At 58.1% G+C, this 24,415-nt stretch overlaps 1 protein-coding gene across 2 annotated transcripts in view; it reads right to left on the bottom strand.

Moving 5' to 3' along the window:
* The window catches only part of TCF20 (transcription factor 20), a 129,051-nt gene that overhangs the window by 82,688 nt on the left and 21,948 nt on the right, over positions 1-24,415 (bottom strand). The window contains exon 2 of one of the 2 annotated variants that reach the window (XM_049771529.1): positions 2,332-2,382. The exons of the other annotated variant lie outside the window; for it this stretch is intronic. Coding sequence (XP_049627486.1) covers positions 2,332-2,337 — 6 coding nt within the window. The 5' untranslated portion in view covers positions 2,338-2,382. The remainder of the gene's footprint in view (positions 1-2,331; positions 2,383-24,415) is intronic. 2 annotated transcript variants of the gene reach the window in all.

The raw sequence follows: 24,415 nt of genomic DNA, 5'->3' as shown, positions 1-24,415 counted from the left end.
AAAAAAAAAAAAAAGAGAAATCACTTCCAGTCCCACCTCTGGGTGGGAGAAGATGCAAGGTTGTCCATAGCATAGCCTTGTATGCAGCTGACCCAGGACAGATCCAGGTTTGATTCTCGGCATCCATAAGGTCCCCTGTGCCTGCCAGGAGGGGGTTCAGAGCACAGAGCCAAGAGTAATCCCTGAGCACTTCTGGGTGTGGCTCAAAAACAAACAAAACAAAGTGGTCTGTCTGCAGGGAGTCCAAGCCCCTCACCTGGGCAGCAACACTCCACTGAGCAACCCCTCGGATGGATGGATGGCCAAACAGACAGATGGATGCATGCAAGTTTCCTCTTCATTGCAGAGAGCAGGACAAAGACCCACTGAGAGTTTAAGTCACTGGCCTGAGGCCACACAGCCAAGAAACTGCTGGAATCTGAGCTCAAGCTTCTGGCTTTACCATGTCACTCAGTTCGTGGCATTACAAAGTGTTAAGGTGAGGTCAAAAGTGATCCAGGGAGCTGAAGACAGCACAGTGGGGAGGGCTTGAAAGTGGCAGATCCAAGTTCGATCCCTGGCATCCCACAGGGTCCCCTGAGCCTGCTAGGAGTGATTCCTGAGCAGAGCCAGGAGGAATTCTGAGGGCCACCAGGTGTGGCCCCAAAAAAACAAAAAACAAAAAAAAAAAATCTGACAATAGCAGTGACAAGGGAGTGACAAAAGCTCTCTCTCTCCCTTTCTCTCTCTCTCTCTCTCTCTCTCTCTCTCACACACACACACACACACACACACACACACACACACACACACACACACACACACACACACACACACACACACACACACACACACACACTCTTAATCCTCATGGCAGCAAAAGAGGTGGGGACTCTCCTGAGAGCTTATAGTCCAGACAAGGAAACTGAGGCCCAGAGCAGCAGAGAAGGGACGTGAGCCAGCCTGGATCAGGAGCAGCAGCCAGTCAGGCCCCCATCAGGAACAATGAGGAGTTCCCTTCAGGGGGATTATTTCTGCTTGAAAGCTCCCGACTTTAGCCCCGGCGCTGTCGTGCTCGGCGGGAAGGCAGTGCGCATGCTGAGGCAGGCTGGGAAGAGACTTTGTTCTGGCCTGTGCTGTTGACACGCTCTTCAGTTCAAGCCTGAAATCCTGGCTCCCTGCGAGGAGTGGGAACCACACAGCAAGGGCAGCCTGGAGCCCAGACAGCCGGGGAACCTGCTGCGGACTCCGGGAGCACTGAGCCTTCTCTGTCCCCAGAGGCTCAGGTCAGGGGCTCCCCGTCCCCCTCCTTCCAGAGAGACTCGGGCTCCTCTGACCTCTTCAGCTGCCATCCCAGTGGGGAGCATAGAGGTACAGAGCCCCTAATCAGGATTCTCTGGGCATTCAGAAGGCACCGGGGTGACTATCTTCTGAAAGCGGCCATGCCAGGGCCATGCCCAGGTGCTCCAACCTGCCAGGCTCTGTGTGTGTGTGCGCGCGCGCGTGTGTGTGTGTGTGTGTGTGTGTGTGTGTGTGTTTCTGAGACACAAATCGCCAACTCCACGCCCAGCCACTGCTTCCTGTCCTGTCTTGTTCCTGCAAGCCTGCTGCCACCGTGCTCCCCAAGACTCCTCCTCAGTCTCAAGGCCGCCAGGGTCCCTGCCTGGGTCCCTGCTCCTGCCTTGGACAGTGTCAAAGCCAGACGTGCTTTACGTGATTCCCTCTTCCTGCAGACAGCCAAGTTGTGAAGTTTTGGCCTCTGGAGTTTTACTCAAACCCCCACCTCCTCACACAGCCTTGCCTTCCTCCTCCTCAAGAGCCACTCACACACCCCGCCACAGGCCAGCCACTTGGCCAGGGGGAGGGGGACCTGTGGTCACAGAGTTCAGAGTCCTGCAGGGCATTTAGAGGGAATCGACTAGACACTTAAGTAACCCACGGCACTAGAAAGACCACATGACAGGTGCTCAGGGGGACAGAAAAGGGACCCAGAGTCCAGATTCGGTGGAGCTAAAGGGGGAGGAGGAAGTGACTAAGGAGGGGTGTGGGTTGGTGGGATCCAGCAGGAGCAAAGGCCCTGTGGCAGGAGGGAAGCAGGGGAGACCGGAAGGAGAGGGGAGGGGCAGGAAGCCATTATGAGAAGGCAGGAAACTGAGGCAGCAGAGGCCACCGGATTCTTCACCCTGGAGCCACACCACTGACCATCTGAGGGTGCAGGTGCAAGGCCCCCCTCTTCTGCACCCACTCCCCGAGTTCCAACCTCCTACCACATCCCCAAACGCATGGAGCCCCATGCCTCCAAACATGTGGAATGCAATGGACATGGACGTCACAGACAGACAAGGCACTTACCAACATCTCCCCCGGGAGGGGCCAGGCTGCCTGGGGAGCCTTCCACGATCTCTGGAAATCACAAAATCAAGGATGTTAGTGAGACCCCAGCCGGGGGGCCCACAAGCACACCCCCAAGGTTGTCCACATCCCCAGTCTGCCAGGGACAGCCAGGGGAACCCCCCACCCACCCACAGAGGCCGAAGAGCTCTCTGGCTCAGGGGCTGCTCTGTCTTACAGATGGGGAAACTGAGGCATCCCTGGTAAGCGGTGACCAAGTTAGGAAGAAGCTGGTAACAGCTCAGAGGGCTTAAGGACCCCACAAGCTAAAAAAGCTTGCTGGAGACATAGCACAGGATGGAGGACATTGGCCTTGGATGCAATTAATCTGAGTTTGATCCCCAGCATCCCATATGGTCCCCCGAGCCTGCCAGGAGTAAATTGATTCCTGAGCGCAGAACCAGGAAGAACCCTTGAGCACTGCCGGGTGTGACCCAAATAAACTACACACACACACACACACACACACACACACACACACACACACACACAAAGCTTTGTGTGACCCAAAAAAACCACACACACACACACACACACACACACACACACACACACACACACACACACACAGAAAGCTTTCCAGAATTTTCTCTTTGCAAAGGTCTGAAAGTGACATATTTCATCAGTTGTCTGTCAGGCCAGCAGTGGGAGCCAGCACTCCAATTCTCTGGCAGGCTGCACCCCGTTTCCGCTCCGCTCCCACCCGCACGCCCCGCCCCACCCCGCCCCGCCCCGCCAGGGCCAGAGGCTGGCAGCCTAGCTTGAGGTAAGGGGAAGCCCTTGGGGACAAACAAGGCCTAGCCCCTCTGTTCAGGGGTGGGTTGGAGGGGGGGGGATGTTGCTCGAAACCCCGCAGGCATTCGGGCAACTCTGAGGAGTGGGGGTGGGGGAAGCAGCTGATGGAGAGGCTGACAATGGAGAACCTTCCGGAAGCACCCCATATTCCCCACTCAAGTCCTCGGATCTCACAATCGCTGGTGGGAAAGTCCAAAGCTTGGAGACTAGCGATTGGGGGTCCCGTGTCTCACACAGACCCCCATGCCCCCCAACATCCTGGCGGAAGATGAAGCAGTGTCCCAGCAAAGGGGGGGTTTGCTGAAAGAATAAGGCCACATGGCTGCCCCTCCCCCATAACCGGATTCCCACACTTGGGGTGCTGTCTGCAGGCATGCACAGACATGCCAGTCTGACTCCTCATCCTTGGTCCCCACCCTGGTCCTCTCAGCCGCCCACCTCACATAGGGCTCCCAGCTCTGATGGGGTATGAATGGGGTGGGGGAGGGGGGCAGGCAATACTACAGCAGTCTCAGTCTCCAGCTTTGCCATCTGCAGGGGTCGGGCACCCACGGGGCACTGGTGTTCCCTGCCACCAAAGCTGCGACCTCAACACTCTCTTGGTGTGCTTCCCTCTCCATTCCACCTTGGGGGGATTCACTGTCCTGGGAGTGAAGTCTCTAAGACATGCCCTCCCCCCCAGCACAGGCACCCCTGGGGTCAGACCCAAAGTGTGTGCTGAAGTTCAGGAGGACAGTCCGGCCAGGTGTCACCAAGAGCACTGCCCCGGAGCACTCCCTTGGGACTAGCAATCTCAGGAAATTAGGGGGCCCAGCTTTTCCCTAGCCAGATGAGGTAAAAGGGGACAGAAAGGGGGTAGGGACTGGGGTGCAATGGAAAGGCGGGTCACCAGTGCTCTGAGCCTGTGGCTGAAGGGAGTACTTTCCGAAGGATCAATAAGCCCTGAGCAGGTCACCTCAGCGGCAGCTGTCCAGGGATGAGCGGCGAAGAGTGGACAGGGCCCTAGATCACACACAGACAGGACATTGGGGTTCAGGGGTCAGGGGAGGCAGTGAGGAATGCTCCAGACCCATAGCAGGATGGGGTCCAGCCCTCAAGGGATGTCCATGGCCTGCGCCCTGCCCTTGACTCCTCACTCCTGGCCATCCAGTTCCATGGGGTCTGGAGTCACACACCCCAAGTCCAGCATTCCCCAGAGCCCAGATTTCTGGCCTGTGGAGTGGAGGCGTCCAGCTTACTAAAAGCTGTCGGGAATTCGAGAGCTGGTGGGACCCAACACAACTGTCTCCCCCTTTCACGGCGAGGGAAACTGAGATTCCGACAGGGCCTGAGCCTGCACTTCTGACCAGCTGCCAGGCACTGCCAGGTGCCACATGAGTTGTCCGCACTGTCACCTCAGCCCCGTAACTTCAAGTATTACTGGGTAAAGCCACGCCACAGACAGGAGCAGGTCAGAGGCTGGAGCCATAGCACAGCAAGGAGGGCGTTTGCCTTGCATGCAGCCCACCGGATTCAATCCCTGGCGTCCCATAGGATCCCTCGAGTTTATAGGAGTGAATTCTGAGCTCAGAACCAAGAGTAATCCCTGAGCAGTCCCAGGTGTGGCCCCAAAACAAAACAAAACAAAACAAAAACCAAAAAGCCAGGCCACTTGCCTGAAGTCCCACCACTGGCTATCGGCAGAGCGAGGCTTGTGTCCAACTGCTCAGCACCATAGCTCCTGGCCACCTCTGCCGACCCGGCCCTTGAATAGTCACCGAGATGCTACGACTCAGGTCACTTGCGACTCAAGTGGCAGAGCGTGTGTCCAGGCGTGTCCCAGCGTGCACTCGATGGCCCAGCGCCCTCTGCCCCTCAAGCCCCCAGCACGGCCCTGTGTGACCCGGCAATCCCCCAAACCTAGGCCAGTCTGCATGACCTAGCTAGGAAGAGCACGAAAAAGCTGGCGGGGTGCAGGGGAGCCAGGGGAGGGCTAAGGGGGCAGCGACCCAGAGGTAGGATACCCGCTCAGTCCGGGGCTGAGAAATGCCACCCACCCCCTCTGCCCCTCGCGCCACCACTCGGAATCTCTGCTGCTGCTTCTCCTTCTGAAGGTGACGCCCTCCCTTGCCTTAGCCTGGCAAACTCCTATTCACTCTTCAAAGCCCTTCAAGTGCCACCTCTTCCCTGAAGTCCCTCATTGAGTGCCCTTAGGAGTATATACAGGGCCACCCCAAAAGAACTCGGTTGTGGCTCTAGGTTTCCACCAGCATCCTCCAACATCCATTTCCTGCTATGTGCAGGCATCATGCCTTCATCTTTGTAATGTGCTCCCAGGGGGAGGCCAGCCACCACTCCCTGAGCCGTGCCCTTTGAGCTCTGAGCAGCCAAAGAACTTGCTCAGAGTCACACAGCCAGCATGTGGCCAGGCAAGAATGCAGTTCTGGGCTCTGCAAGGCCCCAATATTCTTGGGGGGGGGGGGCTATCAGGTGGGGAGGGGATATCAGAAGGAGGTCACTGCCCTGTTTCTCCTGCCTGTGGGCCGGGCAGGTGGCATACTCCTGCCATGCCAGCGTGGTTTCCCTCTGTGCATAAACAGCCCAGAAATCGGCTTGCGGTCCCCACCCCTGCCCATGTGCACTGGCAGTCGGCGCTCCATGGGCACCAAGGCCTGCAAGTGAGACCACACACACACACACACACACACACACACACACACACACTCAGACTTGCCAATGCTAAACTGGGCTCCTGGGGCAGGAGTAATAGCACAGCAGGAAGGGTGTTTGCCTTGCATGTGGCCCACCCAGGTTCGATTCCTGGCATCCCATAGGGTCCCCTAAAGCCACAAGAAGTGTGATCCCTGAGCACAGAGCCAGGAGTAAACCTTGAGCACTGTCATGTGTGGTCCCAAAACAAAAACAAGAAGGAGGGAGCTGGAGAAATAGCATAGAGGTAAGGCATTTGCCTTGCATGCAGAAGGACGGTGGTTTGAATTCCGTAAGGTCCGCCGAGTCTGCCAGGAGTGACTTCTGAGCATAGAGCTAGGAGTAACCTCTGAGTGCTGCCGGGTGTGATCCAAAAACCAAAAAAAAAAAAAACCAAGCAGGAAATAAAGTTGTGCTCCTGCCCCTTGCTGGTCATTGAGCCTAGCTGGGGGGATACTCAGCTCCACCAGGGAGAGTTGTGGCTGGTCCCCACATCAGGGAGGAGCCCTTTGGGAAGGGGTTGTTCAAGGCACTGAGCCCTGGCCCCTTCCTCTCCAGGTTCTGCCTGGCAACCACTTTCCTGGGCATCACTAGGTCCAGCGGGGCCCCATGGTGCCCAGGCACCAATCTCCAATCTCCTCTGGACTTGGCTTCAGGCAGTGATAGTCCATACCCGAACTAGACTCCACCAGGCACCAGAGGTGGGTTGTACCTGGCAAAGCCATAAAGGTGGACAAAGCCTAGGAACCCAGGCAGATGGCCAGGTAGGCTTCCTAGAGGAGGCAGGCCAAATCCAAGAGGACTTGTTCCAGTAGAAGCAGTAGAGAAGTCCAGGTGAGGAAGAAGCCCCGATATAGGGATGAGTATGAGCCACAGGTCAGAGGTCTGGGGACTCCAGACCTTAGAGGACTGTCTGGTCTCTTAGAAAAGTGTCTGGCCTGGCTGAGCGCAAGTTCTCCTGAAACCTTCCAACTGCCTGGCCCAAATAGAGGCAGATCCAGAGCTCGAAACACAGGCAAGCTCGGGGCCCTTCACAGAAGGGACAGGGCTGCAAAACCATTTGTCAGCCTCCCGGGCAAGCCAGGCCAGCTCTGGAGTGGAGACCAAGACTAGTTCTGGCCTTGGAGCACCCCAACCCTTCTGGGTCCAGTTCTGTTGCCCGATGTCCTTCTCTGGGCTCCCCTGGGAAGCAGCCAGCGGTGTAAGTAGCCTTTAGCAACCTCAGGATGCCTTAGGAAAAAGGGCAGCAAGTTGCCCTGGCTGGGAACAGAGCAAGGATGTAGCCAAGAAGAGGCAAAGACTGGGCCCACCCCCTGGGAGGATATGGCAGAGGGGGTGAAGGGGGCAGGCGAGGAGGGAAGGACCAGCTCCTCCCGCCGTGCTGCCTGTCTGTCTCCTGCACTTCACTGTAAAAATAAATGGAAGCTGCACAGCCAGAGAGAAAAGGGGAGGGGAACACACACACACACACACACACACACACACAGAAGGAAGGAAAAACACACGCGCACACACATGCACACAAAACCCAACCAGTCAGCCCCTGACAAGGATGGCTCTGGATGGAGCAAAGTGGCATGGCTGGGCTGGGGGGGGGTCGCTCTCCAAGGCTCTCCAGAGCTGGTTGCTGCCAGATTTGCAACCGCCACAACAGAGACAACACAATGTCATAATCTTCCCCCACCCCCGTCGCTCCCTCCTCCCGCGAGTGCGCGCGCGCGCGCACACACACACACACACACACACACACACACAAGCGCGCGCGCACGCACACAACACACTCACTCACACAAAATGACGCCTCCCTCGACAGCGACAGTGGGAAGGAGCCAAAGCCTGGGGTTTTCTGCCTAATTGTTGGCCTTGCTCTGCGGCATTACACGGTGCCCTGGGCCCAACTCGCAGCCGCCACCCAACTGCCCCCTGCTTTTGTCCCAGATCACTGCTGACAAATGGCCAGCCTGTTGGGCTGGAAGAAAATGTCTGAAAATAATGAAAATAATGGGGGGGGGGTTTTTGCGGGAAGATGGAAATGCCAGTTCCCCCCTCTCCCCCATTCCCTCTGCCTCCAGTCTGCTCAGCATGCACATTGCTGGTTGCTGGGGCCCCCGGCCAGCTAAGGATGTGAGGTGGACCCAGAGGGACACGATGGGGGGGTGAACAAGGGGAACTCAGTCCCTGGGGCCCTGACCCGGACGGGGTCCTGCCCTTCGCACTCTGCCTCTCCCAGGCCCCTGCCGTGCACACCGGGGGGGGGGGCAAGCAGCCTTGGCACCTCTCCAGTGCCAGGCCACCCCTCCGGCCACCGCCTGCGCCTTCTCCCCACCCCCGCGTCCCCTCCTCCTTCCTCGGCTCTTTATGGCAGTTTCAAAGCTGCAGCCGCCACTCAGCAGCTGCGGCCTTTGATGGGGGCCATGGCCAGCGACGGTGGCTCCTTTCCCCCCACCCGCACGCCCGCCCGCCCGCCCCTGGGGAGCCCGGCTGGCCGCGTGGAGGCAGCACCCCGCGCGCCCGCCCCAGCGCCCGAGCAAATGAGCAAACTTTCCCTGCCGCAGGGAGAGGTGCCCGCTAGCCGCTTACCTCCGCGGCCGCATCCCGCCGGCCACCGGCCCCCCCGGGACCCCAAGACCCGACCTGCTGCCTGCCTGCTTGCTCACAGTCACGGAGGAACCAAGGAGGCTGGGGAGGAGGCGGGAAAGGGGAGGGAGAAAAGAAGGAAGAAAGGAAGGAAAGAAAGAAGGAAGGAAAGAAGGAAGGAAGGAGGGAAGGGGGAGGGAAAATAAAAAGAGAAGGGGGGGCAGTTTCTCAGCTCTCAGCCACCTCGAGGCGCCTCCTGCCCATGCCCAACTCGGCAAGAAGTGAAGTCACAGGGCCTGGCAGTGACATCAGCAGAGGCTGTGACATCACAGCCCCTGCCACTCTCACCTCTGCAGGGTGGAGTTGGGGGAGCAGCAGGGGGGGGGGGCACAACCCTCCAAGATGGAGGGTTCATCTCCAGGCAAGAGCTGTTATGGGACTATTTAAATCAGCCTCAGGGGGTCTTGCAAAAAATTTAAATCAGCCACAGAGGGTCTTGCCACGGGTGGCAGTCCTGGTTACCCCCTGGTGTTCTGGCCAGCGGACAGGGCACAGGGTCTCCGGACCAGCACTGAGCTCTGTGGCTCAGGGTCTGGCCTCAGAGAGGCAGGAAAAAGGGGGTCACAGGAGGGATGGAAGGAGCCCTGAGTCTGTATCGTGGGTAGCTGGGTGGCACAGCAGCTGGGGGGGGGGGTGCTAAAACTTTTGGCAGCCTTGGAATGAGGCCTGAGTGAACTTCAGTTTTGGACAGGACAGTCCCAGTCAATCAATCAGTCAATCAGCAAATCTCTTCATGGCTGAACTGCTCCTCTGGTTCCTGGAGTCCTGGGACAAAACTGGGTCTAAAGAGCCCAGTTACTGGTCACGTCCTATCCTGGGGGCACCAGGCTCTGCTCCCCTTTGGGGGTGGGGGTGCAGCCTCTGGGGAGTGCTCCCTTGAGCCTGAGTTCTCAGCCTCCCAAGACCCCTCCAGGCCATAGGGTGCAGTGCTGGCAGCTCCCCCTCCCTGACCCTGGTCTGCCGCCCACACGAGGTCCAGAGACACCAGGCTGGAACCCTTCTGCTGTGTCTACCCCAAACAGGGTGTCTGGGAGGACACAGGAACACCCCAGGGTCGGAAGGATGCTCCCAAAACCCACAGCTAATGTTACTGCCTCCAGCCGGCCCCAGAACATCACCTCCCCCCACTGCTCCGAGTCATCCCCAAGACCCAAGACCCTTTGGGAGTTCCAAGAACCTCAGCACAAAATGACCCTTACAGGAGCGGTCACAGGGCCCCAACCCCAGCAGACCCAGAATGCCAACTCTGCTTCTCAACAAGCCTACTCACCCCAGATCCTCATCCCTGGCCTCATGTGGCGTCTCAGCTGAGCCCCCTCAATCTCTCTTTTTGGTTCTTGGGCTGCACCCAGTGGCACTCAGGGGTTACTTCTGGCAGTGCTTGGGGGACCCCACGAGATGCTGGGACGAAACCTGGATAAGCCCTAACGCCCTCCCCGCCGTGCTCTCACTCAGGCTCCTGAGCCTTCAACACTTCCAGACCCCAAGGGCCAGCAGGACATGACTGCTAATTCCTCATCATGGACCCTGGAAAGTCAGCAGGTAGCGGGTGATGCTTCTCATCACTACGGGGCCTATCACTGACCCCTCCGCCAGGGACTGGGTAGGGGATAACAGCGGTGACAAGAGGAGAGACTCAGCCAGTGCAGGTCTTCGTTAGACCCCAGCAGAACAGACTGTGTCTGTGCTTTTTTTTTTTTAAGACATTTTTAATTTTGTTTAAACTTTATTTACTTATTGTGTTTTGGGCCACACCCAGCAGTGCTCAGGAGTCACTCCCAGCTCTGCACTCAGAAATCTCCCCTGGCAGGCTGGGCTACCATATGGGATGCTGAGAATCGAACCAGTCCCTCCCTGGTCGGCCACTTTCAAGGCAAACACCCTACCACTGTGCTATCGCTCCAGCCCCTGTGTCTATGCTTCTGTGAAGACTCCAGTCCACACGTGTCCTTGCCTCCCACCAGCTCAGCCCAGGACCCCGTCCACTCCTCTTCGGGCCAAGCATATGACACACACATCTATGACTAAGGAAGGTGGTGGCACAGTCGTTAGAGAGTCAGGGGACAGTCCAGGGGCTGCTTCTAAACATGTTTGGGGGAACTGGGTCCAGGGTCAAACCCGAGTTTCCTATACACAGGAGGTATGCCTCAGCCCTCCGGCCTCACACTGTGGAATTTGGGTGGGGAAACACCCAGCCATGCTCTGGGGTTACCCTTGGCTCTGCATTCAGGGATCACTCCTGGCAATGCTCAGGAGACCCTATGAGATGCCAGGGATCAAACTCGGGTCAGCTACATAAAGGCAAGCACCCTCCCCACTGTACTATCTCTCCAGCCTCTCCAGATTGAAGAATTTTAATTCCATCCCATGGCCACTCCCAAAAAACCATGTGGTTGTAAATTCTTGCTGCACCATCTCTTGCCTCTGTGGTCTTTGGGGGGGGGGGGGCGGGGGCAGCGTTCCGGGGTTACTACTGGCTCTGCACTCAGAAATTATTCCTAGCATGTTCGGGGGACCAGATGGGATGCTGGAGATCGAACTCAGTAAGCTATTGCTCCAGCCCTGCCTCTGTGATCTTTTTGGGGGGGAGTTAGGTCACACCTGGTGGCGCTCAGGTGTTACCCCTGGCTCTGAGCTCAGAAATCGCTTCTGGCTGGTTCAGGGGACCATATGGGATGCCAGGGATCAAACTCAGGTCTGTCCTGGGTTGGCTGCATGCAAGGCAAACGTTCTACCGCTGTGCTATCCCTCCGGTCCTATCTCCATGATCTTGAATAATTTTTCTGAGCCTCACATGTCCCAAATGTAATGTGGGAAACAGAAATGATCTTGTGAGGTTGAGACTTAATGGAAGGGAGGAAAAACATGACAGTAAGAGCAGACAGACACAGAGCAGGGGGACACAAAGTGTGGGAGCACAACAGTCAGCTTGGGGTTCCGTGCCACATCTTCACCACTTCGGTGCCGCAGGTGAGGGAAATTTGAGAGGTAGGTTGGGCAGTGAGAAGAAAAGGGGCTTCGAGGGCAGACACAAGGCTCCTTACGCCTCAGTTCCCCACATACTTTATTATTTTAACCTTATTTGGAGACTGTGAGCACCATTCCTGACTGAGCTCAGGGCTCACTCCTGGCTCTGCTCAGGGAACCAGATGAAATGCTGGGGATCAAACTCAAGCCAGCCAGATCCAGACAAGTGCCTTAAATTCTGATCTCTCCAGCCTTTTTCCCACCTTTTGTTTCGCTTTGTTTGGGGTCACACCCGGTGGTGCTTAAAGAACCCTGTGGGATGCTGGGAATCGGGAATCGAACCTGGACTGGCCATGCGCAAGGCGAACGCCCTCCCCATTGTGCTCTCACCTGACCCACGTTTCCCACTCTTGACCTTTGTCTTCACTGAGCTTTTGAGGGGGTAACTGAGACTATGACAGAGCCAGGCATTGAGCTCCCAAGGAAGGGGGAGCTCTGTCCTCTGTCCCCCTGAACCACGGACAAATGCAGTTACCCAGAAATAAACACTCGACAATCTTCCCTACACAGCTGGGGTGGGTGCAGCACAACCAGGAGCAACAGATGCAGAAAAAAAGGCTGCAGAGGGAGCATGTCTGGGGAGGACTTCCTGGAGGAGAAGGTAGGTGAATTCAGTCACACAGGCTTGGGCGGGAGAGGACAGAGCAAATGCAGGGACAGAAGAGTCGGGGCACCATTTGCCAAGCCAAGCCACGGGCATGTGTGAGCAGTGGGCACCCTGAGAGAAGGCAGCTTGAAGGGAGTGCTCCAGGAGCACCACAGCTTGGTCCTGGGCATGTGATAGGCCACGTGGTGGCCAGAAGTCGAAGGGACGCTCAGCCATTCTACAGACCCAGAAACTGAGGCCCTGAGGCAGGCAGGACTTGGTCCAAGGTCACACGTTAAGTGGCACTAAGGTTGTCACTTAGCTTGGTCCCCTCATGAGAACATGTTCACTCATAAGATAGGAGGAGCTAAGGACACAGCACACGAGGAAGAACTCGGTGACGCCCCACAACCCCTCTGGTGAGGGGCTACCATGGCCCCCAATTTACATCTGATCACAAGGCCCAGAGAACAGAACTGAGTTTCCACCATGAACTAGGGCCAAAGCAGGCTCTCAGGCTGTCGGGCCCTGGGTCTGAGCCGTATTCAGTCTGCCTGCTGCTGCTTCTCTAAGGGCTGGGATTGGGGCTCGCCCAGCAGTGCTCAGGGCTTACTCCTGGTTTCATGCCCAGGAATCACTCTTTTTTTTTTTTTTTTTTGGTTTTGGTTTTTGGGCCACACTCAGCAGTGCTCAGGGGCTACTCCTGGCCCAGTGCTCAGAAATCACTCCTGCCAGGCTTGAGGACCATATGGGACGCCAGGTATTGAACCCAGGTCTGTCCTGGGTCAGCCACATGCAAGGCAAATGCTCCACCGGCAGTGCTATTGCTCTGGCCCCTCAGGGATCACTCTTGGCAGAGCTTGGAGGACCCCTTGGTTGCCGGAGATCGAACCCCCAAGTTGAACACAAGCAAGGTGAACACTACCTGCTGTGCAATCTATCGCTCCGATTCCTGACTACTGCTTCATATCAGAACATGCAGTCATCACCCACTCCGCCATGTATGCGTCCACCTCATGCATAACAGTGCAACCCTCTGTCCCAGACTGTGTCAATCAAGGAGACTCATCTGGGCTCACCATTCCAGCCACTGAGGCATCAACATGAGAGCACTGGCAGCCCCATGGAGCTACCCACCCCTCACCACAACCCTGTCCTCCTGCACGGTGCCCAGTCACTTTGGAGCTCACCAAACACAGCTCTTTGGAGACTCCTGACTTTAGGCACGACTGCTCCAGCCCGAGGTCCCCTGTGCTGCCAGAAACCATGAGCCTCCCCTTTCCATAGGCCATGACATTGTTCACTTTGGAGAGAGGGGGGTGGCTGGAGCAGAGCATCGATCTGGTATCAATTTCTTGCACGGAGGCCTAAGGCCTCACTGGCAGAAAGTGCTGCTGAAAACCAGATCTGGAAATGCCCACTCCATGGAGGTGGAGGTGACGGCTTGGGGGCTTCACTATGGGACAGCCTCTCCCATCCAGGGGTCTCAGCAGTAGGAGGCGGGCCAGGTAGAGGCACCATGTGCTCCTCCCAGAAATCCTTGGGGCTCCCTAAAAAGCCAGGCCTTTCCCTGCAAAAGCCCCTTTCTGGAATACCTGCTCCATTCCAGGCCCACCACACCCCCTACGGCCCAATGCCCCAGGAGAGAATGCCAAGGTTCAGCGACAGGACACGTGGGTCTGAGGGGTTCCGAAGATTCAGCTTTCCTCAGCATCGCCACTTGGCTAGGAAGGCCAGTTCCTCAGCTGGCCAAGCCCCTCCACCCTCTCACAGTGACAGCAAAGTGCCCAAGAGTCAGAGTGACAAACGGCTTCCCAGGTCTGGCGGTCACAGTTTCAGTGGCAGGAGAGTCAAGAACTAAAGCCAGGGGCCGGAGCAAGAGCACAGCGGGGAGAGCGTTGGCCTTACATGGGCAGGCAACCCAGATTCGATCCCTGACATCCCATAGCATTCCCCCAGCCTGCCAGAATAATTCCAGAGCACAGAGCCAGGAGTAACCCGAGTGCCGCCGGAATATGGCCTCAAAACCAAAAAGAACTGGGGACAATCAGGTGGCCTGGGGGGCCCACACACCTCAGACAGGCTGAGAAGGTTCCCCCAGAGTGGCCACATTATAACCCTCTGATGCTCGAAGCTATCTCCCTGAGATATCTCTCCCTGAGATACCTCTGGCACTCAGAGCAGAAACCAAGGGCAGGGGACTGGGGGATGGGTAGGCTGGCAATCCCAGAATTCGAAAGCATAACCTGGCCACCAGAGATGCCACATTAGAGCTCACAACTTGCTTCCTTGCTCCAGAAAACAGGGGTCTTTGAGGCATCCTTCTCCGGGAAACTGAGGTGGTTTCACTGCACAGAGTGTCCAGAGCTGGCCCTGAGGCGGGTCTGGAGGCCAAAGGCAGACGTTTCAGGGAGAGAAAAAAAACAGGCTGGGTACAGTGGGCCTGTGAGTCCAACCCACCACTGGCAGCCTGCCAACGGCCACAAACAAGGGGCGAGCTGCCCTCTGGGGGGCCGTGGAGGGGGGCCCCACAACCTGCCACGGGCACAGCTGCTGCCCCAGCAGACCCCCAAAGAGCGGCTGTGCTCCTGAGCTCTTCCCATTCCAAACATGCCAGCGCCCCGCGGACCCCGGAGGCTGCTACTTAGCGCCAGATTAATCACACCGAATTCTCCATCCAGATACTGAGCGCGGGCCGAACTCCCACCGCTAATCGCCGTAATATTCTCCTCGGCGTGTGCAGGCGGCCGGGGCCACGTTCCAGGAATATTAATTCTCCACCGCCGGCTCACTCCCGCCGCACGCATGCGCCCCCGCACCACCGGCTGCTGCTCCGGGGGCTCTGAGGACCCAGTGGGATGGGGCCCAGTGGGAAGCAGAGTGCCCAGACCCCAGCCCTCCTGGGGACTGGCAAGGCCTGGCAGGAAGCAGCACGCTGAGAGGCTTGAAGAGAAGTTGCCAGTGCCACAGAGACCGCGGGGCTGGGTAGCACCTGCCTGAGGGCCCCCCACCCCCAAGACCTCCAGTTTGTACTGAGCCACCTCTCCATGCTGGCCCCAGGAACTGCAGGAAACTCAGGGTCCCTGAGAAGACACAGTGCAGGTCCTCTGATTCTGTCTCCACAGCACAGAGCAGCCAGAAACAGGCTAATCCCAGCCACACACACACACGCGCACACACACACACACACACACACACACACACACGCACGCACGCACGCACACACACACACACACACACACACACACAGATGAAATCTTTCCTCTGCTCAAAATACAGAACCGTGGGTGGCACAGGGACTCAGGTGAAAGCAGGTTGGGGCAGGACCAGGGCATGTCCCTGTGGCCGGCAGCCACTGAGCCCACTGAGCACAAGTAGGCAGCCCTCCCCCATGGAGGGATGTTTCTGGGGTCCCCAAGGCAGAGGCCAGCACAACGCTGTCCAGGCCACAGATGAGCCTGCCCTTCAGGAGTATGTGGAGAGCACTCAGGAATGGACGTCCCGGCTTGATCTTGGGGGGCTGCCAGCAAGCTGGTGAATCTAGCTAGCTTGGTCCCTGAACTAGGAGGATAGGAGCACAGTCTCCTACCAAGTCCAGGGGTCTCCTGAGATCTGCCCAGTCCAGGGGGTCCCTGAGGTCTGGCCAGACCAAGTCACATCCTCGGGGACTTCTCCAAACAGCACCTCCCACTGTGCTTTGGTCCAAATTTGAGACAACTAGGGAAGACAGCGTTTACACGGTGGGTTTCTAGAAAGGAAACAGGCACAGGGCAGGGACCACGCAGGGTGACAAGAGCTGGAGAGTGGCCTTACAGGTATGAGGTGAGGGTCTGGGCTCCATGCCCAATGATATAAAAGAAAATGAGGCCCAGAGGAGAGATCTAGGAGCCCGAGGCCATCAGAATTTGAACTCAAGGCCAAGCAAACTCCAGCCCCTCCAGCCCAGCTCCAGGGCTGTATCTCCTCCTCCCTGATGAAGCCCATCGACCCCAGCCAGCTCTCTCACTCCTCTCACAGCAACAGTATTTACTGAGCACCGACTGTGTGCAGAAATGCCTCCACCATGGGGAAAAGCACCGGTAAAGCTTCAAGCACGGCTCCCTGAGCCCTGGAGAAAGCAGCAGTCTCCTTGGGCCTTGGAAGTTAGGGAGGACTTCCTGGACGAGGCAAAAACTAAGAGAAGCATGGTGAAAGGAGCTGAATGCAGGTAATAGTTGGGGTACATAGGGCATAGCGAAGTGGGCTGTGGGAGCCACGAGGATTCAGGGGAGCTGCCTAGACTGGCCCTAAGGTCTTTAGAACCTGGGTCTCCAACTCCCAGTCCTGTTCTAACAGGCAGGCAGAACCTGGAAAGGTCAACAAGATCCAACCTACAAGGAGAGCAAAGGGTTGGGGGTTAGAGCCAATTCCTCTCCCTTATGGACCCATGAAGAGAATCAAGGCTGGGCCCAGGGTGGAGCTGGGGGCGGAGTGTATGTGGCACATACGAGACCTTGGGTTTGATCCCTAGGACCACCCACAGACAAGCCAGGGGCCAAAGAGGAGCTGTGATGGGCCAGAGTGACAGCATAGTGAGCAGGGCCCAGGCCTGTGTGTAGCGAACCTGGGTTTGATCCCGGCACCCCAGCTGGTTCTCCAAGTTCCAGCAGGAGTGATTCCTGAGCACAGTGCTGGGTGTGACCCACACACACACCCAGAAACAGGGAAGAAGGACAGACGGATGGCTGGAGGCCTGGGCCAGGGAATACCAACCCAGCTCCAGGCCCTGGCATGCAGAGACAGTTGCACAGGCGTAAGCACCTCCAGAGCCTATTTCTCAGAGAGGAAACTGAGGCTCAGAGACAGAAAGACACACACCACACACATATATACAGGCATGTACATGTACACATACCACATAACCAATTGGTGTGCCAGCCTGTCAGTCAATGCCAGAGTGTGCCCACCCATGCCAATCTTGCCGGTGTGCCAGTCGGCGTGTACCAATCAATATATCCCAGCTAGTGCCAATGAGTCAGTCAGCGCCAACCAGTTAACATCAATGTGTGCCAGCCAGTGCCCTTTGGTGCCCATCAGTGCCAGTCAGTGCCGAATGATGTCTGTCTTTGCCAGTAGGTGCCAACGAGTGCCAGTCGGTGCCTGCATATGCTTGTGACTGCCAACCAGTGCCAACGAATGCCAGTCGGTGCTGGCATGCCCACATGTGCCAATGTGTCCATCTGTGCCAGTGATTGTCGATGAGTACCGGGCAGTGCCAATATGGGCCCAGGAGTAGCCACAGGGAAAGGACAGGGGGACACGTTTCAGGCCATGTTCTGTGCCCCGCCCCGCCCCCATGGCTATCAGAACAGCCCCTTAGGGCAAGATTGCAGGGAGGTAGCTCCCCCCGCCCCAACCTGGCAGTGCTCTGCTACTCATCTCTGGCCTCAAGAAGGGGGCCTGCCTGGGAAAACACCAGAGGAGCTTCTGGCAGCAACCCAGAGGACAAGAAGGCCTGTGCGAGCTGCCAGCCCTGCAGTCTCTCTCCAGGGCACCCTTACTGTGACGGTTCCCCACTCAGGCCCCTGCTCCAGGAGTCCCTCTGAACCACAGAGGTGCCTCAGGGATCCCCCCTTGTTGCCTGGCGTGATCCTGTCTGAGGGGGGGAGAGGCAGGACAGAGGAGCTAGAAGCAGGTGAACTGAGGGTCCTGCACCCTGAGGGAAGCCTGGAGGAGGCAGACCAGGGTCCCTCCAAGGAAACTGGGTCTGGCCCAGCCTCTCTGCTCCAGAGAAGCGAGAAGCCGCCTGCCCAAACCTCAGCCAGGAAAGAACCCCCCCTGACACCCCCCCCCCCCGGGCGGCTCTGGTAGGGTTGGTTCTGGAAGGCTGGAAGGCAGGAGCCGGAACCGTAGCCCAGGTAGGAAGGCAGAGGGGCTGGGAAGCAGGAATCTCCGGGCAGGCAGCAGCTCCTGCTGGGGATTCCCCCCCCCCCCCCACTGGGATCCTCAGCAAGGCAGAGGCACCTCAGCACCATCAGGACACCTGCCAGTCAGCCCCACTCAGCCCAACCCTGAGTCCCTGAGGACTGATCACGCTCTCGCCCTCCCGGCCTGACAGAATAACTAATGTCGACTCAATAACGTCCCTTGAAGGTTTTTAATTACCAAGCTGTGCCTGAGACTCAAGGAAGGTTCCAGGAGCAGGAGGAGGCCGGGGAGGCCACCGGGGCAGCGTGGGAGCAGGGGGTGGGGGTAGCCCTGGCTACGCCACAGAGGATAGAGCCAAGCTGCTGCTGCTGTCCAGGGTTCTGGGCCGGTGGACACGAGGCAGAGATCCGAGGAGGCGGGTGTCCTCCGACCCGCTGGAGAAGTGAGGCCTGGAGGGAGGGGACAGAGGTGTGCTGGGGGGACTTATGTTGGCCTGGACAGTCCAGCTGTCTGCAGGGGGACGTGGTGATGGTGGCGGGGTGCAAACCGCGGGCAGTGCTTAGAGAGGGAAGGTGGAAGGTCCCCTTAGAGCCTGGGGCCAGAGGTCACTGCTGCAGTGAGCCTGGAACACCCTGAGCACACACAGGGCAGGGGGTTCAAACACCCCACAAAAAATACCCTGGAGATGGTGAGGGAAGAGGTGGACAGGAAGGACTGGCAAGGTGGAGGTGGCACGGGCAGGGATGGCACTCAAGTGCTCAAAATCCCCCCTCCCACTCTCCCTGGCCCCTCCCTCCATCATCTCTGTCCCAACCATCCCAACGCCTGAGCCTCTCTTTCTAGACCAGCCTCCCCTCACCCCTGCCCAAGGCAGAGCCTGCTCTTGCCAAAGTCCCAGCCCTGAGTCCCTCTTCCCAGGGTGCTCGTCCCTTCAGCTCTGCACAGCTGCCCCACCCAGGGGACATTGCCTCTGAGCAGCCCACCTGGACTGGCCTACACCAGCAGCAATGCACTGGGGTCTGCATGTCGCCCCCCACAAACATTCCCCACATACACTCCAGGCAGTGCTCCCCACACTATGTGGGCCACCCTCAGGCTCAGAGGCACAGGAACATTGGGGGACAGGGCCTGCAAATAAGCCTGCGGGACCTACACTATATCTCAGCCACCTGCACTCTGAGCCTCGGAGACTCATTTAGAAGATGGGAGCAGAGACGGCAGCTTTCAGGGGAGAGAGAAGGGTGGCAGGGCTGTTGGTGTTATTTGGCACCATGGTCATGACCATGGCCACCACCGTCACTGTGACTCCACCCTGGATTAATTAATTAATTCTACACGTCACCATATCACCATCATCGCCAACCACCATGCCCACCACCACGACCACCGCCACCACCACCACAGTGACAACTGTCATTCCTCCCGGAGGCAGACGTGGCCTGTTTTTGGATGGGAACCAGGACACAGAAAGTGCACAGAGACCACTGCCCAACCGAGCTCTTCTCCCTCCGCCCCTGCGACTCTACTCTGCCCAGCTCTGCAGCGGTGCCAATCTGGGGGCAGCACAGAGTGCCCGTGCAGCTGTGCCGGGTGGCTGGACACTCCACCACACAGCCCTGCCCGGGGCCTCCTGGCAGGGATCGCAGCCCTGCGGCGTCCGAGCTGCTGCCCACCAGCCGGCCCCCTGGCACCGGGCCCGGGATACCAGCCAGCCGGGAGAGGAGGCAGCTTGGCTGGCAGCCAGCTCCCGGGGCCTGAGCTGTCAAGCAGGAGGCAGGCCAGGCGCGGCCAAGCCCCCTGGCCCCTGAGCGGGACCCCAGCCAGGCCTCTGCTCCCAGGGGGCCAAGAATGCTGGCTCCAGGCAAGGCTCCGAGCTGGAGCCCTGCAGGGCCAGAGAGCGGGTGTTCTGCTCAGCCTTTCACCATGGCAAGCACAGCCTGTAGACTGGGGGGAATTTTCGAGTTGAATCATAATAAAAAAAGCAACAACTACAGTTGACATCGAGCAAGTGTTCACGCCGTGACGGGCTGTGCGGGCTTCTACAGTGGCTCATCCTGAGGGGGCTTCCCTGGCTGGCCCTGACAGCCACACAGCGGGGGATTCGGGCTCCAAACACAGGCTTCAAGACCCACCGCTGCCCACAAGCTTGCCAGGGACCTGGCCCTTCTCAAAAGGGCACATAGGATATCCTGGGTCAGGCTTGGGGGAGCAAATGCTCACTCTGGGGAACCAGGGCAGTTCCTAGGGCCCACCCCCAGGATGGCAAGGCCCTAACAGGACCCAGGCCTGTTCCAGTTCCCAGGCCTGGACACAGAGAGCTCAGGACAGGCTGGCCAGAGGAGCCAGACTTACTTCCAGTGAGAGGGTAAGTGGGGGTGCCAGCTGCTTGCATCTGTGCAAGTCCTCAGGACTGTTTCCCCCAAACCATCTTCCTCATACAACTCCAAACACACACACACACACACACACACACACACACACACACACACACACACACACACACACACCTGGGGACCGAGGTAGAATGGTGAGTCACTTTCTCACATGTAGGTTATGTCCACTCATACCCTCAGTCCCGAACCCACCAGGGGTGACCCTGAGCACAGAGCCAGAGGAGACCTTGGCAGAGGAGCTGGACCATGCTCGCCACATCCCACAGGCCCATAGAGGAATGGGGACTGAGCCGAGGCCACTTGCCAGTCGGGATGCAAAACACAGCACAGCCCCTGACCCGGGCAGGACCAAGGGTCCAGCCCAGACCTCCTGCTCAAATGGACCCGAAGTCTGCCCTGTGCCCCAGCCCGCAAGAGGGGCTGCCCAGCAGGGCAGGGTTGAGGCCAGAGGAACCAATCCAGTCCCTGCCTGGGCCACGGCTGGCACCCTTCAGTCCAGGAAGTTCTGGCCCAGGAGCCCAGTGGGTCGTTCCAGGACTGGATCCTAATTGCTTCTCTGCACTCACCTGCCCCGACTAATTTCACTGCGGAAAGTGAAGCTGGGCCACAGCGGGAGGGGGCCCAGAACTAGAAGGTCCTTCTCCACCCCCAGACTCAGCCAGCCAGGCCCTGGACCCCACTCCAGCCGGCCTCCCAGGAGGCCTTGCACAGGGGTGGGGGGCAGCATTTCTGGGCACTGTCTCTTGGGCATCCCTTGGGCCCTGGAAACAGTTTGGATGTGGGTCCTGGGGGCTCAGCACATTTAGAAGACTCTGAGGGGACAGGGATTGAGGGTGACAGATGGGCAGGGGCTCAGCACTGCGGAGAGCCCAGAGTAGTCCCCAGACAGTGCTCTCTCTCCTCTTTCTCTCTCCCCTCCCTGTCTCTGTCCTTTCTCCTCTCTTGCCTCTTTTCTCTCTGTCTCTCTTTCCTTCCCTCTCTCTCCTCCGCCCCTCCCTCCCAGCAGAGGGTCTCAAATGCACCTGGTCTCAGTTTCCCTCCCAGGACACACAAGGCTCACCACTCTGAGCCTCAGCCTGGAGCCTCATTCGTCAAATATGCTGGTGGCTTTGGAGGTGACGGGGTCACCTGGGGAGGAACCCCCTCTCCCATCCTCTTCCTGTCCTCGTCTCGGGCAGGTCGGCCCCTATGTGGACCTGTGGTCAGGCCAGGCAGGTCCCCTAAGCCTGGAGCAGGGCAGATTAGCAGGAAGCTGGAAGGGCGGGGTGCAGAGAACTGCAGGGAGGAGGAGGGAGGAGAGAGGAGGGGGAGCAGGGTGGGGGAGGGGCCCTGAAACCCCGCAACATCAAAGCAGCTTCCCGCAGCCGCCCAGAGCTGGTCACGTGGCACAGGCTCCAGCACAGGGAGAAGCTGGGCCTGGGGTTGTTTGAAGGAATCTGGAAACAGGCAGAACCTCAAAACGGGGTGGGGGTGGGGGATATTATATACTTCATCTCTGGGCAGGTTTTCCCTTCCCTTCCCCAGAGGGTCAGGGCAACCAGAGGCAAGAGACCCACCCAGACAGTGGTTCCAAGATGTTTGTTTCGGGTTTTTTTTTGTTTTGTTTTGGGGACCACACCCAGTAGCACTGGGCTCCAGGCTGACTGGCCTGGCCCTGCACTCAGGACTCCCTGACAGTGCTCACTCCGGGAACCATATGGGGTCCCGGGGATCAAACCTGGAAACATGGGTGGCCAGCATGAGAGAAGGTTTCACTGGGCAGCCACAGGAGTTGATGGGGGGAAAATTGGGTCCTGCAGTCGGGGCCCAGTACCCCCTCTATCAAGGGATGACTGCAGGAAAGTCCCCTGACCTCAGCCCCAGGAGAAAGCACCTGGCAGAGGGGCTGCTTTGGGGCCCCACCTTGTCCCAGCTCAGGCTGCCCCATGAGGCAGGCAGCTTGGGGCTTCCCCACAAAGGCCCAATAACAACACTCTAGGGGCCGGAGAGATAGCACGGAGATAGGGCGTTTGCCTTGCATGCTGAAGGATGGTGGTTTGAATCCCGGCATCCCATATGGTAGCGATTTCTGAGCACAGAACCAGGAGTAACCCCTGAGCATTGCCGAGTGTGACCCAAAAACCAAAAACCAAAACCAAAACAAACAAACAAACAAAAAAACACTCTAAGTTTTTGAGTGTTCTGAGTGGGTATGATGATGGGGACAGAGGGGATCACCAGCTGCATCACATGCACCTCACTTGTGCAGGCAGCTGGGGGGGCATTTTAATCTTCAAAGGGTCCCCACAAACCTCAAGGCACGAAGGACTTCCCTGCTCCAGGTGGGAGAGGCAAGGCAAGCGAGGGGGGCACTGGACCCGACTCATGTGAGGCCAACAGGGGCCAGTGCCCTGCACCGGCCAGGTCAGGTCATGGGGCCTCCCTCTCCGCCCACAGTCAACCTTTGACCCTGGAGGGGTGACAGGGCTCTGCAGGTGTCACTAACATTCAGGTAAGCTGCTCTGGGAACTGCCCAGTGCCCAGTTCAGGAGCCCATAGTGCTGGGGCCAGATGTGAGAATGGAGAGGGCATGGGGCAGGAGTGGTGGTGCAAGCGGTAGGGCATCTGCCTTGTATGTGCTAACTTAGGACAGACCACAGTTCGATCCCCGGGTCCCATATGGTCCCCCAAGCCAGGAGCATCACCAGGTGTGCCCCCCCCAAAAAGAGAGAGAGAGAGAATGGAGAGGGCTGAGGGCCCTCACTCCTGAAGCCACTCCCATGGCTTAGGGCTCACTCCTGAAGTGCTCCAGGGTCTGAAACAATCTGCGATCAAACCTGGAGCCCTTGCATGAGGAACACACACACACACACACACACACACACACACACACACACGTACAAACACACCCCTTTTCCCAGCCCAGAACCGACCCAGACGGACAGAAAGAGGGTGAGGCTTTGCCCAGGTCCCCCCCCCATACACACACACTAAATCACAATAACTAATCACACAATAATATCACACAATAAATTGTCAGGAGGTGGATTCTCCTACACCCCCCGCTTTCTAGACCGACCCCATCCTGAAAACACAGAAGGAGCTTCCTGGTGGAGAAGAAAGTGGGGTTCATACCCCACCAGCACTTATGGGGGGTACATGGGTGGGGAGATACACAGTTTTTAAGTGGCCCAGACTGAAAGAGAAGGGAAGAAAGGAGGGGAGAACGGGAAGAGAGGGAGAAGAGAAAAGAAAAGGAACAAAGGGGTTTGAGGATATTGCTGAGGAAGAGAGGAGAGAGAGAGAGAAATTGCTGAGGGAGAGAGAAAGAGAGAGACAGACAGAGACAGAGAGACAGAGAAGGGCACCTAGCATTGGGTGCAGACATGAGCACGGATTTCCAGTCCTCAGGAAGTGACTTTTGAGGTCTGGGCCGATTTCAGGCTGATACAGGCAGGCTGCACCCGGCCCTGGCCCCCCTTGTCCCCATCTGGACTGTCTACCTAATACTCCATTAGGGGAGGAAATACATCCAGAAACCCACACACACACACACTGCAGAGGGCCAGGCGTCCCTCAGCAGATCAAAGCCGTGCTGGAGGCCCCTGTGGAAAGGCAGGAACTGCGGATGAATGATGGGGGAGGAAGGGGAGGCAGAGACACCCCCATTCTGGGCCATAGGGGGCACAATTCAGCAGAAACACCCCTATCTCACCGGGCAGTGACCACAGGGCAGGGGATCCTGGGGGTGCCGGAAAGGGGTCATGGCTGGACAACACAACGGCAGGGCTGGGGCAGGAGTGGGAGAGCCATGGGGAACCACCTGGGAACTGCACTCCCATTGCCACCTGGCCACTGGCCCCAAGCACCCCCATCCCTAGGCCTCTTGCACTGCTTGGTGCGCCTTCCCTCCCTGGGCCCTGGGATGCATGTCCAGGCAGGCATCAGCGAGTCCCCCACTGTCCCCTCAGTCAGGCCAAATGCCAGGACACAGGGAGGGAGCAGTGAGGTGGGGAAACTGAGGCAGGCCGTT

This window comes from Suncus etruscus, chromosome 4 (genome assembly GCF_024139225.1).
Source record: "Suncus etruscus isolate mSunEtr1 chromosome 4, mSunEtr1.pri.cur, whole genome shotgun sequence".
Taxonomy (NCBI): domain Eukaryota; kingdom Metazoa; phylum Chordata; class Mammalia; order Eulipotyphla; family Soricidae; genus Suncus; species Suncus etruscus.
The sequence above is the reverse complement of the archived record's forward strand: the minus strand, read 5'-3'. Positions and strand labels throughout refer to the sequence as shown.